Source organism: Engystomops pustulosus, chromosome 2 (assembly GCF_040894005.1).
Source record: "Engystomops pustulosus chromosome 2, aEngPut4.maternal, whole genome shotgun sequence".
Taxonomy (NCBI): domain Eukaryota; kingdom Metazoa; phylum Chordata; class Amphibia; order Anura; family Leptodactylidae; genus Engystomops; species Engystomops pustulosus.
The window spans coordinates 122,174,751-122,201,940 of record NC_092412.1 but is presented as its reverse complement, the minus strand read 5'-3'; the positions used below and the strand labels follow the sequence as shown (position 1 = coordinate 122,201,940).

Here is a 27,190-nt window from a genome sequence, read left to right as displayed (position 1 = left end):
TCTCATACTTTATCCAACACCAAGAAAACTTGCTATCCAAATCAAACAATCAACTTTGGTAATCTTCTTATATTTATTATCCATGGTCTCTTTCCTACAAAAATAAACTTGCAAATGATGCTAATGAGAAGGGCTCTGGGATGTCACCAGAGCCCCTGAGTGCTGCAGATTTACAAGCAGTTACGATGTGCAAAACATGTCCCTCCCATCCACCTCTGCCTGTGTAATCCAGCAGTAGGATGCTCTCACATTGTAGCCCTTCAGGTTCATTAGCTTTTAATTAATTAAATATTACACATATACTTTAATAAAATGAAAATCTAGACAATGAAAATGCATGATTGTTTTTATTGAAAAAAAATTAGATTCTTATAACTTTATTTAAAAAGGAAAAGAAAAAAAAAAACACAGAAATCTTCAGTATAAAAATACTTTACAGCCTGGAGTGCAATAACAAAACTATTAATGTGATAAAGCTTTTCACATGGTGCGAGGCACATAGCACTGCAGGGAAGCAGGCACAGCACCCACTAGTCCAGTTACATGGTATAGCCCTTTATAGAGTATTGCAGAGCAGCATTTCTGGTTTACTGAAACAATTAAGCCACTGCGTACATAATGGCTCACATAATGTCCTACCTAATACTTGTCCATACATGTTAAAAGGAAACCCGTCATGCACTTCATGCAGCCCTCTGAGGGAAGCTGTTTATTTGAGAGTTAGGGCTCGTTCAGATGACTGGTCAGTCCATGAATCGTGGTCCTTGTAGTGTCCCGTTTCACAGGTCTATGATATATGATGCACAAGTAACAGCACTGGACTGATCATGGAGACAGTGACATCCCATAAATAATTCTAACACCTCTTTGCTGCGGCTCCTATGGGCAGCAGGCGGTGCATAACAGATTTCCTTTAAAATCTATGGCCACTGACCAGTTTTGCATCCTGTAGTCCAGCTAATGGATGTAAATGTTCTTGAAAGAGAATCAAAGATATGTGTGGTCCTATGCTTAAAAGAAAAGGCATAATTGGGCTGTTCCTTGCCAATTTGTGTATTTGTATTGGTAAATCTGAACTATAGTGCAATCCTGCCATTTTTACTACGTCTAATGTAACCCCTTAGTTAAAAAAAAAAAAAAAAAAAAGGTGGTTGTCTGATTTGTTGAAGAAGAAAAAAAAAATAATGAAAAATTCCAGTACTCATCTCCAATTCCCCAGTCTTTGTTTACAAGCCGGCAATGCTGATGTGCCATGCAACACTAAACTGGCGGCAGTCACATGCCGTGTAGCTGGCATCACTGCAGAAGTCACATACTGTCACAAGCTTGTTATGAAAGTGTGGCAGCAACAGTTTCTTTTTTTTGTATTTTAAACCCCCATTAACCCCGAACCTAGCTTCAGTGTGAAATAATAATCATCTTGTTGCAAAATAGGCAAATATCCATAACTTAACGCTATTCAACAGGATTTTGGGCTAGATAAAAAAGGCACATTTCTTTGTTATACAAATGAGTGTACATTCTTAAAATATATTCACATAATAAAGTTTTACCAGAATATTAAAACATCTAAAATATCATATTTGTTTAAAAATAATTTCTTCCTAGGTTTGTGCTTAGCAATGAAACCTCTTCAACAAGAGACATAAAGCAGCATTGGATAGGAAAGCACCGAATCCCCAGCTGTTGTGTCCGCAGTATGGAAGGTCTTCCAGCTTAAAGAGAAGGTGTTAAATAGTTATAAAGCACCACCCATGGCTTTACAATTCTGAACATAAAAGAACACCTTTGCATAATGAGCATATTGCATCTTGTACTGCAAATACAAGGTAAAAATAATTAAAAGAGAATTAGACTCTTGTCAATGATTATTTGCCTAATTAAAAAAAGTCCAACTGAGCCAATTTCAGTGCAGCTGCAAAGAAACATTACCCTTAGGTCTATCAGAATAATTTTAGGAATAAAACATACCGTATATATAATGTCTCTAAGAAATTTCCGCCAATAACAAAATGGCTAAGGCAATAGGGTCAAGGCACTAACTACTTGATAAAAATCTCAGCTGCTTATTTATCTTGTACCGTACAGGTTTAGCACACAGCTAGTCACCGAGTGCCCCGGTGCATGAGCCATAATCCAGAAAGGAGGAAAATATTCCAGATACGAGCATGCATCATTAATTCTTGTTTGCTCCAGTATTGATTGATTTATGTTTAATGCTAGAATATCACTCAACAACATGTTGCCAAATTAAGATCGGAAGACGTGTACAGCCCTCACTACATACTGGCGACAGATTGGGCATTCACTCATCCGCTTGCCACACTTTGTGCAGGTCACCATATGCCCACATTCTAGAAGTACACAGTCTATGGGGGAATCCATGCAGACTTTGCAAAGATTTTCATCACCAGCAGCTCCAAACTTGCCTGCAAGACAATGGAAAGATGGATTAAAGATTACTTCATTACTTAATTTCCACATATAAATATACAATGGTCACTATGTCTGGCCAATCCTAATTAATACTGCCTTTTTTTGACTTCCAGAAGATCAATACTGCAACCATCAATCTGAATTGCTTTCTTACCAACATGAACAAACAAGTATTGCTATAACAAATTGTTCAAAAAACATTCAGTAAAAGTACAAGCTCTAGAAAAAGAAAAAAAAACAAAATCTTTAACAATCACAAAATTTAAAAATAGGAGAAATCACATGCCAGATATAGAAGAAAAAAAACGGATGTGTTTTGAACTTAACAAAACGTCCTCATGGGGGCTGTGAGCTAACCGCACAAACAGCAGCTAATTCACGGCCCCAATCAACGGTTCAGTAAGATCTTGGCATGTTTTTAAACGCATGCATTTTTGCCTGTTTACCAAGTGTTTGGTTGGTTTGCATCGGTTTTACTTCATTTCTGGAAGCAGCTTTATTAACATTCCCACAGCTGCTTAAACTTCCAGAAATGAAGAAAAGAAAAAAAACAGATTAAAATTAGCCAAATGCATGGTAAACAAGCAAAAAATGTCCGCACCATGAGGTCTATGGGTGCACCGCAACTGTGCTACAAAAATTATAGAGCAGGTCCTATTCCCATTAATAGGCCACAGTGTAACTCCCCCCAGTCTACCCTACCTATACCCAGGGTTAATGTCTAAATAACACACAGGTTATATTTTGGCCAAGGTCATATTATACACTAGGGTAGATTTCGGCTTGGGCTTTTTTTATACCCCCTAGGCCAGTGGCGGCGAACCTATGGCACTGGTGCCAGAGGTGGCACTCAGAGCCCTTTCTATGAGCACTCAGGCCATTGACCCCAAGACAGAGCTCACCAACAGGACCAAATTCACCAAATCTTCCTGCAGACCCAGGCAATTTAAGAGATGCTGAAATCAGTGCTATTTTAAAATGACACTTCGATGGCTGTTTGGAATTTCGGTAAAAGTGAGAAGGTGTTGATAGAACTGCATTATGTTTGTAGGTCATTCTACTGGACCCTACATTATTACTGTACAGAGAAACCCTGGAGAGAAGCTACAATGATAGTCTGAATTAGCCCTCCTTCTTTCAACTGTATTGGTGGCCTCAAGGGGCCGATACGATTGATAGATGTTGAAGAACAGGTAGCAATAAGTTACTGCTTAAAATGCAATGTTGGCACTTTGTGGTAAATAAGTGGATTTTGGTTGTAGTTTGGGCACTAGGTCTCTAAAAGGTTCGCCATCACTGCCCTAGGCTATCAGTAGAATTGTGTTATACACAAAAATTACTTAATATTTCAAAATTATATTGGGTATTCAGCTCTGATAGATTAACGGAAATCTACCGTCAAAAGTATAAACCAGAAGATTACCATAGTCACAGTGCCTGGAACTATATTTGTTATCCATACCATCCTTTGTTCAAAATCCCTTCAAAACGTCACTAGGAGCCGTTAACTAAAGTAATGCTGGGGGACACGTAATCTGCATTGCTCATTGTAGTAGTCTGTGACGCTACAGCAACGAGGGGCCCTGAAAACCCCCTACGAGCCTTTCAAGTTCATTGGCACAATTCTAAAAGTTGATTTTAGAAGAAAGTAGGCCATGGATAACAAATAAGAATACCACAGTAACATGTTTATTATTCTTGATTTTGATGGTAGGTTTCTTTTAAGTGAGATTGACCGAAATCTTATAACTTCCTCCAGGCACAGAACTACCGTGGTTAGGCTGCATTCCCACATTGAGCTTTTCGGATGCAGTTTTGGTAGCAGAAGTCCTAATGGGTGAGAACATATAATGGAGATGCTGCTCCTCTTATTTTTACCCTACACTCCTGGTTTGGACATCAAACAGTGTGTGAACACGGCCTCAAAAATGTGCATCAGTGGATAAAACGTAAAGCAGTACTTCCACATGCAACCCCTTTTTTTTTAAACAACAAGTAATTGAAGAAAAGATCATTTCCCATAAATGCCCCCGTGTCGTCAACACAATATAATTACACCGTGCAACCTAAAATTGTATTCACAGAACCGTGGTGTAAATGTAATGTTAACTGAATATTAGCAGAATTTAAATGCAGCGTGTGAACACAGCCAGTAGATGCAACAGGGATTGTAATCAATCAATCAATGAAATGTAAATGAAGCTCATCACGTAAGGCTTACATAAATGTGGTGTAAACAATGCAAAGACATTATGTTTAACCCCTTATCTCTGCACCCATTTTCCATACGCCATTTTTTTTTCTGACACTGTTTTTTCCAATAAAAAAATTTTTTTCTGCCTATATCGTTGAACCTAAGTAACATTTCTCTATGGGTCAATACAAATACATTGAGACCAAATTTATATATATTTTTAAATGACCTTCCTTAATAAATGGACATAAAAATCGTTTTTTGGGGAATTTTTTTTTTTTTTTTTAAGCGTGATTTTTTTCATTTTTTTGGTCAACATTTTTAATTTATTTTTCACGCTGTAGGGCTATGGTTTAAATAACACAAATTAGATATTTATATACAATAGTCTGTTGCAGCAATAGACATGATGAAGCACAATTCAATGTGAGCTTAGGTGAAGCTCTTCCTGTCTCTAATCTTCCTAAAATCCATTACAGGGTATGACCCGACGGCTCAGCACCTCAACGTCACTTATACAATACAATTATGCATGACCCTAATTTCCTCTGTCTAATCCTTCTCACTAAGGCATACAGAGGCAGTTCAAAAGGTGACAGTGACAATGCAGATTAGGTATAGCAAGAACCTTACCTTCCTCTTCTCCCATAGTAACTAAGAAAGGAGAAAAGAAGAAACACATATTACACAAATTGCAGCAGTCTGCAGCAAGGAAGGTGGATTTTTAAAGTTAATAAATGAGAAAACATAATTTAAATAAATGTGCTAAGCGATTTACAACTGTGAAAAGACCCATGACTACCACCAGCATGTGCCAAGATACCATCCATAATAGGATAATGCAAATCTACTGCATGGAGATACAACAGGAAAGTACAAAATGTGCTGATGAAGATAAAGGAAAAATAGATTTTACACCAATTAAAATATCCCGGTTGGTCAAACACACGCAACCACACCATACACACAGCTCTACTACATCCATAGATTTACAAACAATGACTGATCACTGCTATACACATAAACACACACACACACACACACACACACACACACACACACCCTGTCCCAGCCCTTAACTTCTTCTCTGCCCCATCCCTGGCAGCATGAGGACAATGAGTGATGTAGTGGGCATGTGATCAGTCACATGCTTCTGACATCACTCCAGGTCCTGTTACAGTTGGAACGCTAGGAGAGGGAGAAAGCAGTGTGGAGGCTCCTCTCTGGGAGATTGGGTGCAGTGCTAAGTCAGCGCCTCACCCAATCTCTATTACAGCAGTCAGGAGGGTCTGGCAGTGCTGGATCCTCGTGACCTTTGAACTATAAGATGCAGGCACTTTTTAGCAAGATGTTTTCTTGCTAAAAGTGCGTCTTATGGTTCGAAAAATATGGTACCATCTGTACTGAAAAGAAAAAAAAAAAAAAAAAAAAAAGAAGAAATGTTTATCTAATCTCATAACCCCTTCACAATGCACAGAACAATTTCGTCCACGCCTGTAGTACCTTTTTGATGAAGATCCTTCTGATCATGGTATAATCTGGTAACACGTTCCATTAATTCCCACTTTTCACAGCATCCCTTGTAATTGACAAAGTTTCTGGCCAAAATCTCCTTTAACTGGCGCACAGACAAAGTCTCAATATCATCCAAGTTGCTGATGTCTGAAAGTGAGGCTCTCCTTCCAGGCACAAGTATCTCTTCAGAGTCTGTGGACTAAGAATTGGAGAATGAATTACAAAGTGGAGTCGTTCACATGGTTTGTATTGTTCCCACTGGATTTAAATACAATTGTTTAGTAAAATTGTGGCCTAAAACCACAGCTTTAAATTCTGACGCTACATTCACACATCGCTTTTTTGATACACTCAGCGTATACTATACGTGCACATAGTGGAATACGGCATAGATCTCTGTTGTAAGGACACTTCACGAATCCTACCAACATATCCTTACAACAGAAAGCAATAATGAGGTATGAACCAGTTAGGACAGTGTGGCCACTTGGGGAGCAGAACAGTATGTTTACTTAAAAAGGTGCCCCACTAAGGCTCCATCGCCCCTGGGGGCCTACTTAAACCTGGAGCCGGCCCTGGTCTGAAGAGAAAGAACACTACCTCATCATCATCGGGCTCTTCATTTGTCACTTGTGGCTGACCTTCTGGAGCTGGGGATGAGTCTTGGTTTGCCTACATATAGGGATAAAATAAATAAATAAAATAGTAACATAACATCATATTGTATAATTATTTTATTCATCGTTTCTGGAAAAGAGTTGCTTTGTTTGTCCAATTTCAATAATCCTCTTAAAAGTGGACCTGTGCCTTTCTATCCCCTTCTATTTCATGGAACTCAACAACCAATGTTTCGTTTCTTTAATAGCAATTCAACAGATGTAAGGATAAAATAGTTGCTACCAGAGTGGGCCGCCTATAGTACATACACAGTGATTCTGTCATTGCTGCGATATGCCCAAATGACTTATGGAATAACAAAGGAACTGTTCCAGAGTTATTTACGGAAAACAGATGTCAAGAAACATTTTTAATTAAAAGGAGGTATTCCCAGCTCGGCATTCACATTTAATTTATCTGAGATAGATAGAGATATATCTCTATCTATCTATCTATTCTACATACACACACACACACACACACACACACACACACACACACACACATTTCTTAAATTGCATAATATAATTTTTTTTTTTAAAGTGTGAAGATTCTTCCAATATGGTCCCTTCAAAATGAAGGAGGACAGCTGTCCCTGGATACGAGCACTACTGTGGCAGTGATTGCTTATGACATGGTTGGGAGTTACTGCATGTCCCACAGCCATCCTGTGGTAATAGATTCTGATTCCAGGTGGACGGACACCTCAATAGAACATGTGCAGTTACGCCTTCCAGAGGTCAGGGTGGTCATATCCAAGGGACAACATAGCCACATTTATAGCCATCTATAGCTATAGCGTTCACAAACATGCTATTGCAGAGAGAAATGTTTGTATATAGCAGATGAATTAAATTAAATATGAATGTCCAGATGGGAATAACCCTTTCCCCTGCCAAGGATGTATCACATTGTGGCTACAAATTAACACCACAACATCCAAAACGTTGCATGTAACATATAACAAATGCAACATTGACAACCACCAAAGTTTTGATTAACAGTTGACTGCTTGTACAACCATTATGCAATCACCAGGTTGCCTGCTTTCAAAAAAAATATAAAGGTTTATATATATGCGTTTACTTTTAAATCACTATCCTTTGTATGTTGTGACGGTACTAAAATTTGGAATTTAAAAGCATATTTTTGTTTAACAGTTTTGATTTCAGCTGATGTCATATGACTATGGCGTATCTGAACTCTACACATGTTCATCTATTACTTTTGGGCCGGCGGCACACGTGGCGTTTTGAACCCATTTTTGGGCCTTTTTAAGCAGTCTTTTTAAACGCCATATGTGAAAAAAAAAATATTTTCCATTTGGGGCACATTTTTTGCCTTCAAATTATAATGTAACGTTGAAAATGATGCAAGTGCCTGCTTTCACAAAATATATGGTTTGTTGGGGTTTTGTATAATTTTTTATGCTGTCATTTCGGTTTAATTTGAACATGTCAAAATTGTAAAAATTCCTCTGGCCAGAAAGGGTTAATGAAGTTACTTTTAAACCAATTTATAGAACATTACTCCTATAAAATCATGGAAAAGGCATCACATGATATAATAGACTATTTGGTGACACAGTGCTAAACCCCAGATTGGACACACATGATCTAATTTACTACTGGCAGCCCGGATGACTTGAGCGCCACACTCATCCAGGGTGCAGTCACACATCGTGTTTAATGCATGCGTTTAAAAATGTCATTGCAACTGCTGAAGAGAGATTTGCCACAATTAATCATCTGTTAACACTTGCATTTACAAAATGCAACAGTTGATACTTTGTCAACACATGTGTTAACAAACTCCTGCATTAATGTGATGTTAACTCAAACGTTAACATTAGCGTTTTGTAAATTCAAGTGTTAACAGCTGTTTAATTAGGCAAATCTCTCTTCAGCTGTTGCAATGAGTTTTTAAACGCAACATGTGACTGCACCCCGAGGGTTATAAAAGCTGATGGGTGCGTTTTTTCTCCCAATTATAGAACCTGAAGTGTTTGAACAATGGTATTACTAGTAATAATAGGAGACATACATTTACTTACAGGTTACCACAGCTCTAAAAGCAATTTGGTGACGAGTTATTACTCTTAAAATTCCGCAATTATCACTATAGCCATTAGGCCAAAATAACTGATACTTTCTATAAGAAAAAAAAATTATAAAGCTAAAGATATTAGGGGTATTTATCAGAGCTTCTATGCCAAAAAAATAATTACAATTGTCAGCAAATGGCAGCAATTGCAATTGTTCAACCTTTCATAACATCTACACACCAAGGGGGCAAGTGGCCTGCTTAATCACTTAATAATCATTCAGAGATTATCTACAAGGTAGTAAAGGCACATTGGTTATTTATGTAAAATAGTAAGCCACTCATTTAAGGCCAAATCATTGGGAATACATGAATAAGTTACCCAAGAGTAACTGTATTGGCACATAAAAAGGACTCAAAAATAGAATCACATAATGCCATGCAAAACTAACACAATAAACACAGTTTGGAGCCAGACAGGATCCTTCATTAGATAATAGAATTTTGTATCATTTGCAAAAAGTTTCTCTGTTTTTGCATGGGTTTGCTCCGGGTCCTCCATTTTCCTCCCACATTCCAAAACATACTGGTAGGTTTATTAGATTGTAAGCCCCATTGAGGACAGGGACTGATTTGGCTAGCTCTGGGCAGCGCTGCGTAATCTGTAGGCGCTATATAAATACAGAATTATTGTTTTACTATGATAAGATATTGAAAAAAACTAAAACGCAAATGAAGGATCCAGTCCAACTTCAAAAACATTTTTTTAGTACCGTATATTCCGGCGTATTGAATTCAACTTAAGAACAAACCTACAGACCCTATCTTGTATATAACCCGGGGACTGCCTGTACCTGCATGCCATAAGAATTTAAATTAAAAAAAGGACCATGTTAAATTCAAATCTGTTTTTTTTTTTAAATTTTTACCGGTGTTTTGTATGCATTGGAAAAGGGGTAGTCTTATACGGCGAATATATCTTAAACTCTATATTTTAAACAGGAAAGTAGGGGGGTCGTCTTATACGACGGAATATACGGTATATAAATTTATCCCTGGACAACGCCTTTAAAATAAATTTTTGGCTGCTTTTATTTGTTCCTAAATAGATATATTAGATGGATTATGACTCTTCTGCTTGGATACATGATTTGGTTTGGATCTCCAGCCTCTTTCTTCAGCTTGACGAACTAGTGCTTCCTCTAGAGCATTGGGACTATTCATTGAGTAGCATCTGGCACTTACATCACGTAATCACAGTGTTGTGATTTGTGACAACCCAAATCAGGTGAACGAATTACCAACAATCAAGAAATTACTAGAACATCAAGTGTTATTGTCTGTGATTTCTAAATTTTCTTAGCTTTAGGAAAACTAGGTTCAATAGGTTTTATACAAAACATTTCAAATTCATCCTCATGGGTCTTCAACCTTTACGAAAAGTTAGGATAGTTTTTTTTTTAAGGATAGGCCATGTAGCTTATAGTAATGCGCTCCCATTGATGAAACAGTTTTATGGTTTTTGTTGCGTTAACTGTGTTTTCATGCCGCGAACAGCACTGTATACCTGACATACAATGTGATACAAGAAGACCTGACAGTGGAGCACGGTATACAAATCTATTAAAAGTATTTTTGGATGCCGAAGTCTAAACGCATTGGCATGTTGAACATGAGAAACTGCATCCCTTTCCTTCCTATACCAGATCACCTTCACTCCTCTGCCCCAGACTGGATTCTACTTTCCATTACTTTAAAGCAATAGATATTAGGACCACATCAAACAATATGATCACTTACTGTTGGGATGTTTTGTTCTGTGTGTATTTGACTGGAGCCTGTCATTTGGCTGTTCTGATTAGATGAAAATGATGGAACATTCGTGACATCTGGAAAAGAATTAGGTCTCAGAGTCAATACAAGCTGAACCAAGTCTTCTTTCTCTCTGCACAAGTCCGTCGGTATATCCCTCATAGATAAATAGTCCCGAAGATCTTTTATCTTGAGTTTAAGTAACTCCTCTCGGGTAAAAGCTGTGGAGCGTATCCTCCGGCACAGTTGACAAAGAGGTAGGCCGTCGTTTAATCGTGTGAGACATGTTGCACAGAAGTTATTCCTACAATCCATGCAGGGGTTCTAAAAAAAAAGACATTAGATCAAAAGAATTAGAAAGTACAATAAAAGTCTTACTTTATTCATGAGCTAGTAAAATATATTGTGGGTCACGTTAGCAAATTATGCTCATTTCATTGAATGGAGCCACTTTGCTAGGATATTGTTTATGACAAAGAAAGGTTATGAATACACACACACAGTAACCAGATTGTTATAGTGACACCACTTTGTTTGCGCCTGTTAAACAATGCAGGGTTGATGTGACAACTTGGGTCAGCAGATCACAAAGCAAACAAAGACATTGCTGTAGAGAAAGCTGTATACTTTGTTACAGTAAAGACAATTATTTTCAGAAAAATTTGGTTTTCCACAGAGAAAGTTTTTTTCCCCCATTCTGCAATAACTGAAAGAATGGGGATACATTTCTATCACAAATACAATCTATAGGAAGAATTAATGTTTATGGCTCCTCGAACTGAAGACTTAACATGATAGCCATAAATACTGCTCTCTGATCTATTTCTATGCAGAAATGGGTCTCAGCAACATTCATGAAAATTTTAATTACAATGCATAAAATTCATATTATATATTGGGGGAATCCAATAAGAATTTATCATTGTGCTGTGTATATTAAGATACTTCAGAGCGGGGAAATATACCATCACAATCAAGCAGGATGATAAACCAGGGACACCTACTCATAGATCCAGGCACCGTAACTGTGGTCATCTTCTATTTATTATCCATGACCTCCTTCCTTCCAAAATCAACTTTTATAATTAGGCTTCTTAATCGGAGGGCTCTGGTGGGAGTTTACAGAGCCCCTCACTGCTTTAGCTTCAAAGTGTGTTACAATGAGCCGAGCAGGTCTCCTCTCTCCCTGGACTTCCTGCTGCTGCAAGATTACAAGGGCAAAGGAAGGAGGAAGAGAGCAGCGGGTTGGTTGAGACATGTTATGCTCATTGTAACAACCTGTGAATGTGCAGCCTTAAGGGGCCCTGATAATACCCCCAGAGCCCTTCAGGCTCAATAACATAATTTTTTACATTTATTTTAAAAGGAAGGAGGCCATGGATAACAAATAAGAAGATTGCCACACAGTCCCAGCATGTTTGCCCATTTATAATGCTTGATTTACCTGTAGTAACTGGCTATAACTAATGGAGCATCATGGAGGTGCCCAACCCCACTCCAATCTGCACCCCTTCCTGTCCACCAGCTTAAGAAATTGTAAAAATTCAGAAAGGCGAGTATTGATTTTAATTTATTTTGTAGACTCGAGTACGAGTTTAGCATTTACAGCACATTTTTTATACTGGAGTATATACGGCACCTGTTTGGTACATTCCTGTACCGGATTCCAGGGGACACTGCAATCCACTCATCACTCAATGCATTTCATGGTTGTGCCTGGTGCTTACTCCAGGGGCACCGTACAGGTTTTTCTTTACTCTGTAGGCTGGTAAGGTGAAGGCTTGGGGTGGTACAATACAATAGTCGTGGACGCAATATTGAATTTTGAAGTATATAATAGCGCTATATAAATAAAGATTATTATTATTTTTATTATTTTGTTAGGTGCAGTAAGGCATCAGTGAAGGAAAAAAAATATTGAACCCCGTCCTTTTTGTGTTCACCAACATTGGATCAGTACCACCCAAGACATCCCTCCCACCAGACCTAAATGTCACAATTCATAGCTCTACACTTTTCCCAGTCCCTAAAGTATGCTACCTTGGAGTCATCTTTGACTCTCCCCTATTCTGTAAAGGAGTGGTCAAAGACCATACTACAACCTGCCACCTCCATCTCAAGAACATCTCTCACATCAGACCCTTCCAACAGAAAATAGGGTAGAATCTACAAAATAGCTAGTCCATGCCCTCATCTGCCACTTGGACTACTGCAACATTCTTCTCTCTGGTCTCCCAGCTAATGTCTTTCCAATCTACCCTAAACTCTACTGCCTACTAACCATGACTTACAAAGCCATCCATAACCCATCCCCTCCATATATCTCTGAACTCAACAGCCATTACCGTCCCACATGTAATCCCCACTCCTCACAGGACCTTTAGCTTCAATCTGTTACCATCCACTCTTCTCACAACCGTATTCAAAATTTCTCCTGCGCTTCACCCATATTTTGGAACTCTCTACGAAAATGTGGGTGTTCCTCCCCAAAGCCAGCACACTTTCTAAAAGCCTGCCAACATTTGTTCACAGGTTTTTACGCAAATCTATGCCAGGTTGAACTGGGATGGGGGGGGGGGAGCCTTTTCATTCATTGGTGCACAATAAATTTCCCAATAGTTCTAATCACAGTTGATTGTTAGTAAACAGGGAATTACAGCATAGATGTCCTTTAAAAGAGTTGTTTCACATAGAGAATTTTTTGTGTTCAATGGCTCACATAGAATTCTATTCTTCCCAGTGTTAACATTGAATATGGAACACTTTAACACTTACTTTTCTACTGGTGGCTTGTAGTCTTGTACCACAAGCTCTGCAGGTAGTTTCTGAAACTGGAGGAGAAGTTTGGATGTTCTGATTGGGGCGATCATGTGTTCTTGCACTTTGTGTGAGCTCTTCAGGCTCAGTATCTACACATAACCAGTTACAGCACGCAGCCCACATAATCACACCTGCATAAAAGAAATTTTAAAATCTTCACAAATCTTATAAGTAGACATGTCAAAGAGGACGTCTATAGGACATCACCAAGTACAATATGCTAAACATCATACTTTATTGCTACCAGGCCCCCATCAATTTGTTCACCTGTTCAAAAGATTTGGCCCCAAAAGTTTGAAATTGAAGCCATGACTGCAAACAGCTGTTGATGGCAGAAAGATTCAACTCCAGTGTAACACAAGTTATATATAATGTACTCTGGGTTAAATTTGCTGGCCAAAACAACAATATATAATGAGGACGTATAGTCCCAAAAGATGGATCATGAAACTAGCTAAGAAACAGCACAAGATGTTCAGTAGATAAGAGACAGCGCAGAGGAAATTCTGTAAATCATAAAGTGCAGCAAATGACAACCTGGCTTACACATTAAATCATTGTTTCCTTCACAATTGTCTGGTCTAAAGTATAAACAGTGGCAATTAACAGACAACATACAGTCCCCGTTTCATCCTTTGACTTAAGCATCTTAATCATACGTGGCGTGGCAACGCGGGTGCAAATATTGGTTTCATAACCTGTTTTCGTCTTCCCCAGAACTACTTATGTTTATGGATCATTTATTATAGTGTACTGCAACTTTAGGAACAAGAGTCACCGTTTCAGGCTGTGCAAAGTACTGGAATTCCCCTGCAGTGTTTGTAAAGCGATACAAATTGTGCTTTGTCAAGTGACTCAGCTACTTTACAGTGTCCAAGTCTGTCCTATCAATATAGACTACTATTCCCATCCAAAACATTGCAGATGGCAATTGAATTTTGTGGTTATGTTTTAAACCGGTCAAAATCAATCTCTGACCCCAATTTGTGACCTATACAGAGAAGTTTCCCTTATCATACGCCATTATTATATGTCTGTTTTTATTGACAGTTGAAACTTTATCAGATTTTTAATGCGTAGGAACTCTACCTGTGCTGTATGCTGTACACTTTTACTACTACAACACATGTGAATATTTATTGTACTGCTCATTTGTAAACTGACAACCGACTGTAAAAGCATATTTCAATCAAAAAAAGAGAAGCTGTAATATGATCCCACCACAGCTCTTCACCATCTACTCATAAGGCTACATTCACACAATTTATTCCTGCCGTACTGTAGTACGGCAGGCATACATCGGCGCCAGGGAGAGGAGCAGTATTCTGTAGAAAGATAGAACGTGTCCTACGAGCTACGGAACGGTACCGTGCCGCACCATACGGCGCCGTGAAGCCATAGAAGTGTATGGGGGATGTATATACGTCCCCCATAAGTTTGTGTGAATGTATCCTTAATCTAAACAAGCTTACTATTGGATTTTTGCTGAGTCCACAGAAATGAAAAACAAAATAATGACCAGATGGGTGTATTGGAAACCTCTGAGGCCTGCTAATCTCAGAGCTACTTTTTATGGCCAGTCTTACAGCCTGGTGAATAACACCAAGAAGATGAAGGTACAATTTCATTTTGCAAGCTTTAAGATTTATAATGGACAGACGCAAGGCTAATGCACAGTTTATACGACATATAGGTCTTGAGGAATCTGGCTTTATTCAAGAACAATTTAACGATGGCACAAATATGAGTACAGATGAATCCAGTGCCGATAAATAGTAAAACTGCATAAATGTAAACTATAGAAATGTCTCCATGTCTGAAATCTAATATGACAAAAGTACAAGCCATCAATATTCGGCTGACACCATTTAGTGAGCATTCCCCTTTAGGCGACTGAAACTGAAGAATCAATTATATGTATTTAATACTAGACTAGACTTAACTACAGATCAATGTAATAACTTTATCACATGGAGAGAAGAGCAAGCCATAGAAATCAAAATGTAGCTGCAAGTAACAACTTGATTGGGAGAGGGAGAGGGAGGGGGGAGAGGGAGAGATATTACAATATATACTAAAAGACAAAAAAAAAGTGTACACTGAAGTCATAGGTGATATTCACACAAAAAAAGAGAAGGTCTACAATACATATCTAGATAAATCTTGAAGTGTTCATTTATGGAAACACAGGGAGCTTGTTGTTGGAGTGCTAGGCCTTTCATTTACTGTAAAGCAATGTAACTGTACAGCGAGATCCGGTTACACACAATGCTTGTGACACTGTCAGATGATAGCAGCTCATGTCCCACAAATCCTCAGCTGGGAGAGGAATTCAGGTTAAACCAGTTGAGCAAGCAAGAAAGAAAGAAAAGGTTAAGCAACAATCTACGTCACCTTACAGGTCATCATATGACCTGCGGCAAACCTAACGGCAGCAAAGATGGCAGGACAAATAAACTGTAGTGCACATGCCGTGTAGAAGACCAGAGTCATCTTGTCAACTAATCGCAGCCAAGGTGACAACTAATCTTGTAAGATTATTAAAGCAAGTCCTTGTGCTGAGTACTGGACACATTTGTTAGTTTCTGTAGCCAACAGGCACATTGCAAAATAACAATCTTATTTCTCCCCAATAGTCCCCCCTACAGGTCATGCTGGTCATGCTGTGCATATTATACTGGGGTGCGTTTTTTTACTTTCATTGTTGTAGAACCAGAGATGAACATATACTTCCATACAAAGAAACTGCATGTAAAGCAAGGTACAGCTTTGTTCATCTTTGTGAACACTTTTGGCATATATACGCTAGGAAATCTCCCAGAGCATATGCTGAACAGGTCTTTTTATATACCACCTTTTGCTCTGTATACATCATATCAAGCACAACACTGGATTCGACAGGAATAAAATGAGTGTCTTTTTTTTTTTAAATGTATCTATTCAAGCGATTTATACATCAGTACCATCAGCCATTTGAGGGCAAACACAGACAGAATATATTGTTAAATAACCTGATATACCGGCATGGCCTGTGTCAAGATCACAGGCTACGTTTACACAAACTTATGTAATCCCGCATATAGACGGCACCGTGCCACTCCATGCAGGGGAAAAAATGGTACATGTAGATCTTTCCCCGTGTGCATGGCCGTACATCTCTATGGAAAAGGGAGGGCCGCCTCTCCAGTGCCCAACGTATTCCCGCCCCCGAGATGCCCTGTCCCCTCCCATGCCCCACTGTGGGGAAAAAGGGAAAAAAAACCCTAACATTTGCTCACCTTTACTTGCTCCCCAAAGCAGGGTGAGCAGTGTGTGCCTTTGTAAAAACCATAAAGGAAATGGAGATCCCAAAGGGGAGGGCTTTGTATTGGTAATGAAACAAGTTTGCCTCCACATGTATTGCCAACCTTAAGTATTTTTTATTCTTTGGATGAATGCCTAGGTGGTATTAAGCCCCAGTCTCCCCCTACCTCTCCTTGGTCTGTATTTTCATCACCACAGGTAGATACCTTTCTGATCCATTATAGTGCTTTACAGAGTTATACGATCTTATTTTGATTTACTGTTTCACAATTTGGATCAACCTCTTTGGTTTCTACCATATTCTAGTATTTCCACCCATTTCATTTTTCGTCATTTACCTGGTCAGGAGAGGTTTTGCTCATTGGGGGGAGCTGGTGTTGGTCAGGTTGACCGGCTTTATCATATGTCAGGTCTCCCTGTTGGTTTACATTTTTGTGTAGTCCACACTTAAATGTTTTTAATATTTCTGTGTTGTGGTGTACTATGGTACAAATAAAATTTGTTTACTTTTTACTTTTGGGTCTCATAGCATACTTCCTTTTTTTCTTTGTGTATTTGTAATTGGTTGTTTTCTGTATGCTTTGATCCTTAGTATATTTACGTCAGTAGTGCTAGTCCCTTGCTCAGTTTTAGGTGGTATTAAGCATCTGCAAGATTTATGGAGTCTGTAAAGGATCCTGGAAAAAGCGGGTTCATTGTGAATTTCAGGGTCCCAATTTTAAGTCTTGGAGCATAGCGATACCAGTTTAACGTTTATAGATTTATAATCGTTCTTAGGGACCTATTTGGCCTCTTTATCCAAAATAGTGTTTAATAAAAGCTCAGACCACTTTGCCTAACAGGACTTGACACATTACCCACTTGGTGATGAGCAACAAAATCTTAAAGTTCATGGCGGGTTTGTTCAACGGGAATCTCCTGTTCTTAGAAATCCCCTGGACATGCTGCATGAAACAAACGGCTGTAATCTGGGATAGGAGCAAGCAATGGAGATGCCGCTATCAGCTAGGAAACAAGGGAAGGATGTAGGTGTGTACTGCTCCTGACTGCTGATTTGCCATTGAGCCGAGGCATGAAATTGGCTAAGAATAAAGGGCAGGTTGGAGGTATGTGCTGCTGTGATGTAGAGATTGGCTAAATATGCATTTTCAAATACAGGCAGTCCCCTACTTAAGAACACAACCGATGTACAGACGACCCCTAGTTACAAACTGACCTCTGGATATTGGTAATTTACTGTACTTTAGCCCCAGGCTACAATAATCAGCTATTAGGGTTATCAAAAGTTTCTTCAATTAAGTTTTATTGTAAATCCTGGTTCTGATGACAATCCAATATTTTTAAAATCCAATTGTCAGAGACCAAAAAAAATTGGAACTGTATAGTTTATAATTGTAACCCCAGTCAGACTTGCATACAAATTCAACTTAAGAACAAACCTACAGAACCTATCATTTACGTAACCTGGGGACTGTCTGTATGGAGAATATGGGTTGAAAAGATAATAAATGACAGCAAATCTGTTAGGAACAATGAATGTTTTTTGTGTGAAAGTTTTATACAAAAGGTATAGTGAATGTTTGGTACATATATGCAAAAACAAGAATTTTTTAATCCTCTATTCGGACATTTTTAGCAAAAATTGTTGATTGTAAAAAACTTGTCAGTTTTTTTTATTAAAATGCCAGAAATTACGTCAAACACCATGCCCCGGCAGAAGCCTGAGGAGGCGAAACCTAGGTCAGGCGAGGTTTTTAAAACTTTGATATGCGCGTTTTTAATGCCAATTTTGTGAGTATAAAGTATAAAATTGCCCTTTACCCTATACCTTGTTCCGTAATTACTGTCCGTAATTCCCAGTGTAGGAACATTGGCGGACCTCGGACACGAGAGTGGAGTGGGGTCTACGGTGTGATCCAGCATAAGGGAAACGGAGAGAGGAACAGAAAGACAAATCAAAGGCAATCTTCCATCTTTAATCTGAAAGGATCTGGTGATCATTCTTTGGAACAAGTATCTAACAATATATTTACAGAGCAGAGCACTAACACTTTTTGAAGACTGTAAAATCTGTGTAAACAGTGGATGTCGGCAATAGTGGTGATGGTCACTTGAGGTGGCTAAACATTTTCATGTTTGTACATGTAGTAGATTTTACTGTATCCAAGCATGTTCTGGTTGTAAGCAGCCAAGTAGGAGAGACAAATTGGGGAGCGGTCACATAGCTGGATCACATGACTCTCACCATCTTCCGTCCTTATAGAGGGGACTCTGGTTCTGTTAAGTTTTGATACAGGTAAGCAGTAGGGAGTTTACAGTTGCCCGTTTCAGAACACAACAGCTTGAACACTTGATATATTTTAAATAGACAGTAGCCTAGAGGACTGTGGCAGATTCCCTTTGGTGATCTGAGGATTATCTTCTGTACATTGAACCTAACAAGATATGTTCCTATGAACCGCTTTGTTTGTATGTCAGGTCAGTGCAGGTCAACCATAACATATTCTTTGTGTTCATGCTAAGCTTGGTGGATGTACATTAGATAAAGCTTCTGACACTTCACAAAAGTCAATTGGTGGTCTCGAGGCAGCAGTGTTCTGCTGAGCTGTGTATTCCTTCAGCATTTGTTAGCTATGCTCAATATAGAAACTGAATGTACCCAACGATGGGGCTAAACTATCTACCAAAGGAAATCTGATAAATCTTGGTGCTACTGAGGGCCAAAATAAATCAACTTGTTTTTGTAAGTTACACTTAGTTAATATGTAATGGAAAACAATGTAGATTTAAAACTTACACATTTTTAGAGCAAATAAATGTATAAAGCACTTTAAGGGTTGATTTCAGGTCATGAACAGGGTACACTGGCCGAGTTTCATTAACTGTGGAGCATCATGTGTTTGGCGGATGAAGCGGGCATTATATAAAAAGGTTTCAGTTACCAGGATTAGTGGGCTGAATGGGTTATCATTTTTCTTTCTCTGGCTTCGTAACCCTGATCTGCGGCGAAACTAGTTTAGCTCAGGCCTTTCATTGACAATTTGTTCTTCTGAACAGAAAAGACATGTCGACAGACTTGACCATACAGTGACTGAATGCTTTCTATTTCTATGACGCCAAGATAATGAACCTTATAGCAACGTATAACATTCAAAATAAAAATCACATTATTTTAACCTGCATCTTTTAACACAGACCTAGTAATACAAAAATGGAGTTACATAAGGATATGTGTTAGTGATCCATAAGCGATGTAGAGTAGCTGAATAGTAATCCATATAATCTTTATACCAAGTGATCCATTTGTGACATATTGGTTCTGGTCCTCAACTTAAATCAGACTTTGGATCTTATAGGCTCTTATGGAAAATTACTTCTAGTCTACACTTATTAATTCCTATGAAATGCTCGCAATGCGTGTCTCATGAGAGCGAATAGTGAAAATTACTTCTTAATAAGAGCATATAGGTCAGGTCCAAAGTCACATAATAGTGTTGGAATGGTTCATATGGAGAAGATGACGTTCATTTCTTTCTACATGCTAATGGACCGAAAGAAAAAAAAAAATTCTAGACTTGCTATCCTCAATAATGGGTTGTCCGTATAGATAAATGTATTAAAAAATATATGGTGACAGAACAGGTTTAAGTGAATAGGAGCAGCTCGGAACAAGGGTCGGGTGCTGTAGATTTTAAGGTAAACTGTTAAAAAAATAATAATTTGTGCCCTAAACCACCAGCCTGTATTAATGCACCGCTAGTTTAGTATATATCGCTAATCTGTGAATAAGAAGTCTCTGACATTACCCAAACGAACTTAGCCACCCTACACAGATGGCAGCTTCTCCAAAGTGTGGCACAGGGTGCAGTGCTGCTTGGTAGACATGAATGCCACTCACAGCTCCAAACAAAGAACTAGAGTAACTAAACAACCCTTTAGTTATTTTAAACAAAATCTTAATTTAGCGTGACGTAATAATGGTTCATATTAACCCAATTGAGCTTGTACTATTTTCTTGAATGATCCTTCTGTACATGACTGCAGATTGATATCTCTGTCTCTAACATGTCATACCTAGAAGAGTTTTGTTATGGTGCTCACAACGAAAACACGATTTGTGTGTCGGGAACAGCTAGACCTGTAGTAATCTGGATATTTAAAAGATGAAAGGATTAGAAAGGATTGTGTAATTTACAAATATGTTGAGCTGATAGTGGTCTTAAGGAGTTTAACTCCTATTCTTCTGACAGTGAATTGTTTAAACAGTTATTTAACTGAATTACTGAGAATTGTTATATCATGTAGCACTAACTAAATTACTTAAAGTGAATGCATCACCAGAAAAATACCTAAACATGCATCATGTGCCGGATCTTGAAGTTAACCCCACCATGCATGTCTCTTGGGATAAACTTTGTCTAAATTCATTTTATCCCAGGCCCTGTCTCCAGTAGAATTGCGCCATAGACTTCCCAACCCAGACCATTCCGCGCCCCTATGTGCTCAGGGGACTGAATGGTGTGGGGGAAGGGAGGAAGAATGTACCAGGAATGGCATACATTGAAGTACCAATATCTGATCAATATAAGATCTGCAAGGGTCCAAAACCTGACACCCCTACCCCTGCTGTTTGAGGCTGTTATCGCTCTCTGGCTCTACTCAGTCATGTCCATTTATCCCATAAAAACATATATATCCAAAACAGCTGCTCTAAAATATTCCCAATTTACACGCAAAAATATACACAGGTTAGTCTTGAAAGGGCCTACATTACATCCCAATTTAAAATTATTCAATCCATTATATATGTAGATGGCCTATTCTACAGGAAGGTGTTCCGTACAATGCAGATCTGGCCGAGAAGGACATCTGCCTGGGACCAGGTTTCCTCTAATGATATGTTGTAAAGTACAGTAATAGTCACGTAAGGTTTACATTGTTTCCAGTTCAATACATTACAGTGCAGTAAGTATTCTTCACAGACAAAGCTATGCTTAATATTTCATTAGTGCACAGGTGGAGAATCCTAGTATTTACCATTTTCCTATTACATCCCAGCTATTTTTAATGTAGCCTGAAACCATAATGCAACCGACAATTAAAAACTTTGTCCAAAAAAAGAAATAAAAAAAAAAAAAAAAATCATTGTGCTTTTTATGTGCCCCTCCTTGGTAATAGGTTTAAAGGAAGCCAAGCATAAAGTATGTGTACCTTCATAGAAGTCTTGATTTGCTAAAGCATGGCTTACAGAGTGGTCAAACTTGTTTGTGGATTGGATTTTCTGCCAGAGAAGAGATAATAAGGGTTGTAGCTCCCAACACTCTAAAATGTAACCATAAAATGTGGCGCATTAAAAATAAACGCAAAGCCCCCATTCCAACCATAGTGACCATTTCTATCGTTTAGAGTTCCATTCCTTCCTGTCACATAAGTTTAGCAGTGCCAAATTGTTTTGCCTAGTAAAATATTTTTGGAAAAATGCCTCTGCCAAACTGGATTCAAAACAGAAGTATGATTTATATAATAAAAAGTATGACTTATTTTAAACTATGCCAATAATTTGATGCATCATCTGCCCTTCACAGTTTAGACACATTCATAGGGGACAATTATGAGTGCTTCTACAAAAGTTTTCTGTTTCCCCTCAGAAAAGAAGAGAATCAGTTGTATGCGTGTAAGACATGCATATAATTGATAACGATAGCGCTGCATCCAGGCCAAAAGCATGTCTATGCATGTCAGCTGCGTTACCACCGTGGGAGTCGCTAGCTGAGGAAAGTACTGAGTTTATTATTTTCTTTTCATTAAAAATTATCTTCTTTTCCTCATATGATTAAGGGGTCGCTGTGAACATTTCTTTAATAAGAGCTGCTGAACACTGCCTTTAAGGCGTACGAGTATGGTTCAGTGAGTATATGCTTGTGTTTAAGTATATGGGGACCCCGATCCAAAGTTAATACCAGGGTCCAATAGAGTCTTACTTCACTGATAAGATCCAAGCCTCATGATGTATCTTCCGTGGTGGCAGAGAGCGGGGCTTAATCATACACCACCAGATGCAGCGCCAGTATATGGGAAAACTGCCCCATAAAGTTTTCACTGATCGTCATCAATTATAGTCTCTGTGAGCAATCTGTGTGACTAAGACATGCTCTACTTTTTAACAGATCAGTCACATGGTCCATTAATATTTCACTTGAGTTTTCAGACAGGCAGCATTTAGGAAGCACTCCAACTTAAGTAAACAGCGTTTACACTATACTGGTAACAGAAAAAAAGAAAAACCACATGTGATTGCGGGGGCCGTCTTCACTGCCGGGCAAAGAAAGTCCCGGGGTCTGTCATCGGAATCTGCCTGTTCTGTCCAGCCAGGGAGTAGCTGCCTGTCAGCCTATACAGAATTGTATTTCCACTTCCCAGTACAAGAAATGGAATATAAACCCCATCAATAGGAAGTACAAGTTGTTGTACTCAGAAAACAACCCCTCACACAGCTCTGTACACAGAAAAAAATTATTGATTTTTGAAAGTGGGGAGCACAGAAAGTTAAATGGAAAAAGTCCATCAGTGGCAAGGGGTTAAAATGCCCACTTTATGATAAAAAGTGTACAAATTCTCTGGGATGAAGGTTTGTGGTACTTGAGGCCACGTTCACACAGGGCATTTTGGCTGCGTTTGGAAACACAATCCAAAGGCTCCACTCATGATAATAAATTTTGGTAACATTGTGTTTCCAACATGTTAACTAAACGGAAAGTAAGTATAATCTTACCTCAACATGTGATCACAGGTGGAGCCTTTGGATTGAGTTTCAAACTGCAACCAAAATGCCATGTAAGAAGGTGGCCTCAGGGGCTCCACAAACACGTAATGGCACCTGAAAACTTTTCTGCCCCACAAACACTAAATGGCGTTTCTTCCCTTCCTCACCCACCATTTGCCCAGACAGCAGGTTACATAGACATATAGGGTGTCCTCTTACTCCGAGAAAATTGCACAATATACTCGTAGATGCATTTTCTACTTTTATTCAGTTTATGTGGGTACATTTTATGACTAAATGAATGTATTAATGATAAATATTAGTGAATTCCAAAGCAAACCTTCATTTTGTTGAAGTTCTGTAAAATAATTATAGGGTTAATAAGCTTACTACGTGGTGCTTTGAATAGTTTATAGGGGTGAAGTTAATAGAACTGGGTGATATGTGGGGGGTTTCTATTAACAAAACTTCCAAAACCCCTCTGGGAATTAAATGGTCCTTAAAATAATTGATTCGAAAATTTTCTTGAAAATTTGAGCAAATGCTGTTTAATTTATGATCTTTCCAGTGTCATAATAAAACAAACAGACACTTCTAAAATGAAGCCAACACAAAGCTGAGATATGGTAAATGTTAGTTAGTTACTAATTTGGGTAGTAAGACTATGAGTTTGAAAAGCAGAACATTTGGGTTTACCAAATTCACCTTTTTTGATAAATAAGAAATGCTAAATATAGTAACCATAATTTCCCACTTATTCCAGGCAAGCATAACATGATAAATTAAAAGCAATTTGTGGTCTTTTACCTGCTGGAGTGTTTACTCAGCAGGAAATCCATATAATAAATTGCTAGGCAACTATGAAACTTTTGTGATTACACTGTCTAAAGAACAGGATATTTACAGATTATGATAATTATGTGGATTACACAGAGAATCCATCAACAAAACTGTTGTAAGGAAGAGGAAAACAGCAATTATACCATAGCAATCAGGAGAGATTGTCAGCCATACACTACACTAATAAAAAGTATTGCGGGGTATATAGAAGTACACACCAGGAGGATTGTATCGTACAACATATGTATTTTTAGTTGTACAAAGCAAGTCAATAAAATAAAATCAGTGGTCCTATAGGTCAGTATGGCCCGAATGCATGAAATGCATGTGATCGTTAAGCAATCGCATACGTTTCGCTGGAAACACTAATCAGATGGAGGCGGAGTGCGCCCCCATGCGCTGGCACAGTGCTCCAAAACGCAGCGCTGACGTGTGACCGTACTCTCATGGTGCGATCTTGAAACCTTTCTTGGAGCTTTTTAAAAACGCAATGAAAACCACACAAGTTAAATAAAAAACAGATTCAAACCAGCCAAATGCATGGTAAACATGCAAAAACGCATGTGCTTTTTGTGTGTTTAAATAGGTACTAAGAACTGACCAAGAACGCACTGTGTGACAGCACCCATAGTGAGCCACCGTATGATAGTGCCCCTGCCCCCAGCATCTTTCAGGAGGCCCCAGCCTCCTGAGGAATCCTGTGGGGTAGCTGCAATGTGCTGGGCCATCTGTGCCTCCCTTAACTTGGTGTGATGGTGGCATAATGGATAAAATAGGCACAGTTTCTGGTCTTTCGCTAGGACTCGAGCCTATTTCAGGTGTGCAAGCCTTGATAAGCCCTGGTCTAACTTCTTCCCATAAATTACAGGGTGTAGAGCATTTTTTTTTCTAGATTTTTGTTAATAACAGCTGCAACATGTTCGCAAAAATCTGTATCCAGGGGCAGCCGCTATGGGGCCCGCAGTGAAACTAAAAATGAAGTATGTGCACCATTATATAAATATGATGTTGCATATACGTATGTAACTTACATGCTGTAGATGTGTGTGTGTGTGTCTGCTAAGGGACCCTCTCTCTCCTAGTTACGCCCCTGAGTATCTGTATATAAGAGGCATATAATACTGCATATAGGGAATAACACCAGTGACGCTGTTAGGAAGGTCTCCACGAATGACATGACACATGCTACCGTCCAGGGCTTTCTGTTATAATAATATAATGTGATGATCCTATGGGTATGACATCTCAGTCATAGTGTTCCTCCCTAGAGCGCAGTAATGTATAGTATGTGATCAGCTATAGATCGCCAGGAAATCATATACAGAAGTTACACACATGACATAGTAACAGATACAGAAACCCACCACAGTGTAACTATGGATCAGGTTATGGAGCAAACCTGCCGAGCACTGGCCGTATCCAGGACTTTATGCCACTAGAGCAGGACACATTTCCCCAACTTTCCTCCCTACAGACCAGTACAGGGTGCAGCGCTTCCTGGTCTAACGTCTTCCTATAGATCACAGGGAGGACTTGAGGAACTTGTTGCTCTCATGTGGGTATATCATGTAGGGTACCTGCAGAGATGCCAGGGGCACCGGAGCCCCCTCCCCGGAGCTCTCCCACTCACAGATCCTAATAGGTCCCCAGCAGCGGCATGTTCCGTCCACTAGTCAGCAGGAAGAGCTGACCGCAGGCTAAACGTGGGAGGGACACAGGGACGCCCCCTGCCGACTGCACAACCAATAACAGGAGCGCTGATTAACGATCACGCCCATTGCAGGAGGCGCTAAATTAATTAACCACGCCCCTCACCTTTAATCACGTGGTCAAGCAAACACGTGATTAACTTGTCCTATGCTGTCGCAGGCAGGTTCGTCTATGGGCGTTACGGTGGAGCCGGTATGCGGCGTGGGAAGTAGTGCAGGAGGCGGAACGGAGACACGTGTATAGTTATATTCTCAATAACTCATTACAGCCTACAGCTGGTAGTAGTGATGTAAACGATGGTATATATATAGACTGATGCCTAGAAGCCTAAAATGTTTCAGAAAGTGTTTTTGTTAAACTTTGGAAGAGGGAGATTTTCCTAAAAAAAAACTTTAAATAAAATATGCTAATGCGCTATAGGCACTCAGGCTTCTGACATCAGAGCAACTTCTGGCTTCCGCGGCCGATAATTTACCATTGTGGTTAATACAGCCGGGTCCAGGCCCACGCTAGCGCACAGGGGGTGGTCCAGGCCCACGCTAGCGCACAGGGGGCGGTCCTCGGCCCGATTGCACATGCGTTTGGGGGAAAAACCAGGGAATAAGCCGATCGCATGCGTTTTTCTGGAAACGCATGTGCGTTCGGCCCGAGGACCGCCCCCTGTGCGCTAGCGTTGCGTTATGAACAGACGCCTAGCAGTACGTGTGACTGCGGCCTAACACTCTGAAGATCTTGCAGACTTTCCTTCCCTGCAGCCGAAAAGGAAAGTATCAGCCCACATGCGCGAGATTTTCAGACTGACATCACTGGCAGGCCAAATGATAGAAAGGTGGGTCCCAGCTAGAGATGAGCGAGCACTAAAATGCTCGGGTACTCGTTATTCGAGACGAACTTTTCCCGATGCTCGAGTGCTCGTCTCGAATAACGAGCCCCATTGAAGTCAAAGGGAGACTCGAGCATTTTTCAAGGGGACCAAGTCTCCGCACAGGGAAGCTTGGCCAAACACCTGGGAACCTCAGAAAAGGATGGAAACACCACTGAAATGGACAGGAAACCGCAGGGGCAGCATGCATGGATGCCTCTGAGGCTGCTTAACC

At 39.4% G+C, this 27,190-nt stretch overlaps 1 protein-coding gene across 4 annotated transcripts; it reads right to left on the bottom strand.

Moving 5' to 3' along the window:
* Positions 1 to 328: 328 nt before the first annotated feature.
* Positions 329 to 26,222, bottom strand: RFFL (ring finger and FYVE like domain containing E3 ubiquitin protein ligase). 4 transcript variants are annotated; one of them, XM_072136230.1, is made up of 7 exons: positions 26,199 to 26,222; positions 13,433 to 13,608; positions 10,646 to 10,981; positions 6,746 to 6,817; positions 6,134 to 6,344; positions 5,264 to 5,284; positions 329 to 2,429 (listed from the first exon to the last, which is right to left on the bottom strand). In XM_072136230.1, exons 2-7 carry the CDS (start codon positions 13,598 to 13,600, stop codon positions 2,251 to 2,253), a joined length of 987 nt encoding a protein of 328 aa, XP_071992331.1. In that variant the 5' UTR covers positions 13,601 to 13,608; positions 26,199 to 26,222; the 3' UTR covers positions 329 to 2,250. The 4 variants fall into 4 exon arrangements, with proteins under 4 accessions (XP_071992331.1, XP_071992328.1, XP_071992332.1 ...); XM_072136227.1 differs by lacking the exon at positions 26,199 to 26,222 and adding an exon at positions 25,961 to 26,126; XM_072136231.1 differs by lacking the exon at positions 26,199 to 26,222 and adding an exon at positions 25,748 to 25,769.
* Between the last annotated feature and the right edge of the window lie 968 nt (positions 26,223 to 27,190).

Coding starts and splice junctions, on each gene's coding strand:
- RFFL (XM_072136230.1), bottom strand. CDS start 13,600: ATGTGGGCTGCGTGCTGTAACTGGTTATGTGTAGATACTGAGCCTGAA. Junction 10,982..13,432: donor TACAAGCCACCAGTAGAAAA/GTAAGTGTTAAA, acceptor CTTTTTTTTTAG/AACCCCTGCATGGATTGTAG. Junction 2,430..5,263: donor TACTATGGGAGAAGAGGAAG/GTAAGGTTCTTG, acceptor ATTGTCTTGCAG/GCAAGTTTGGAGCTGCTGGT.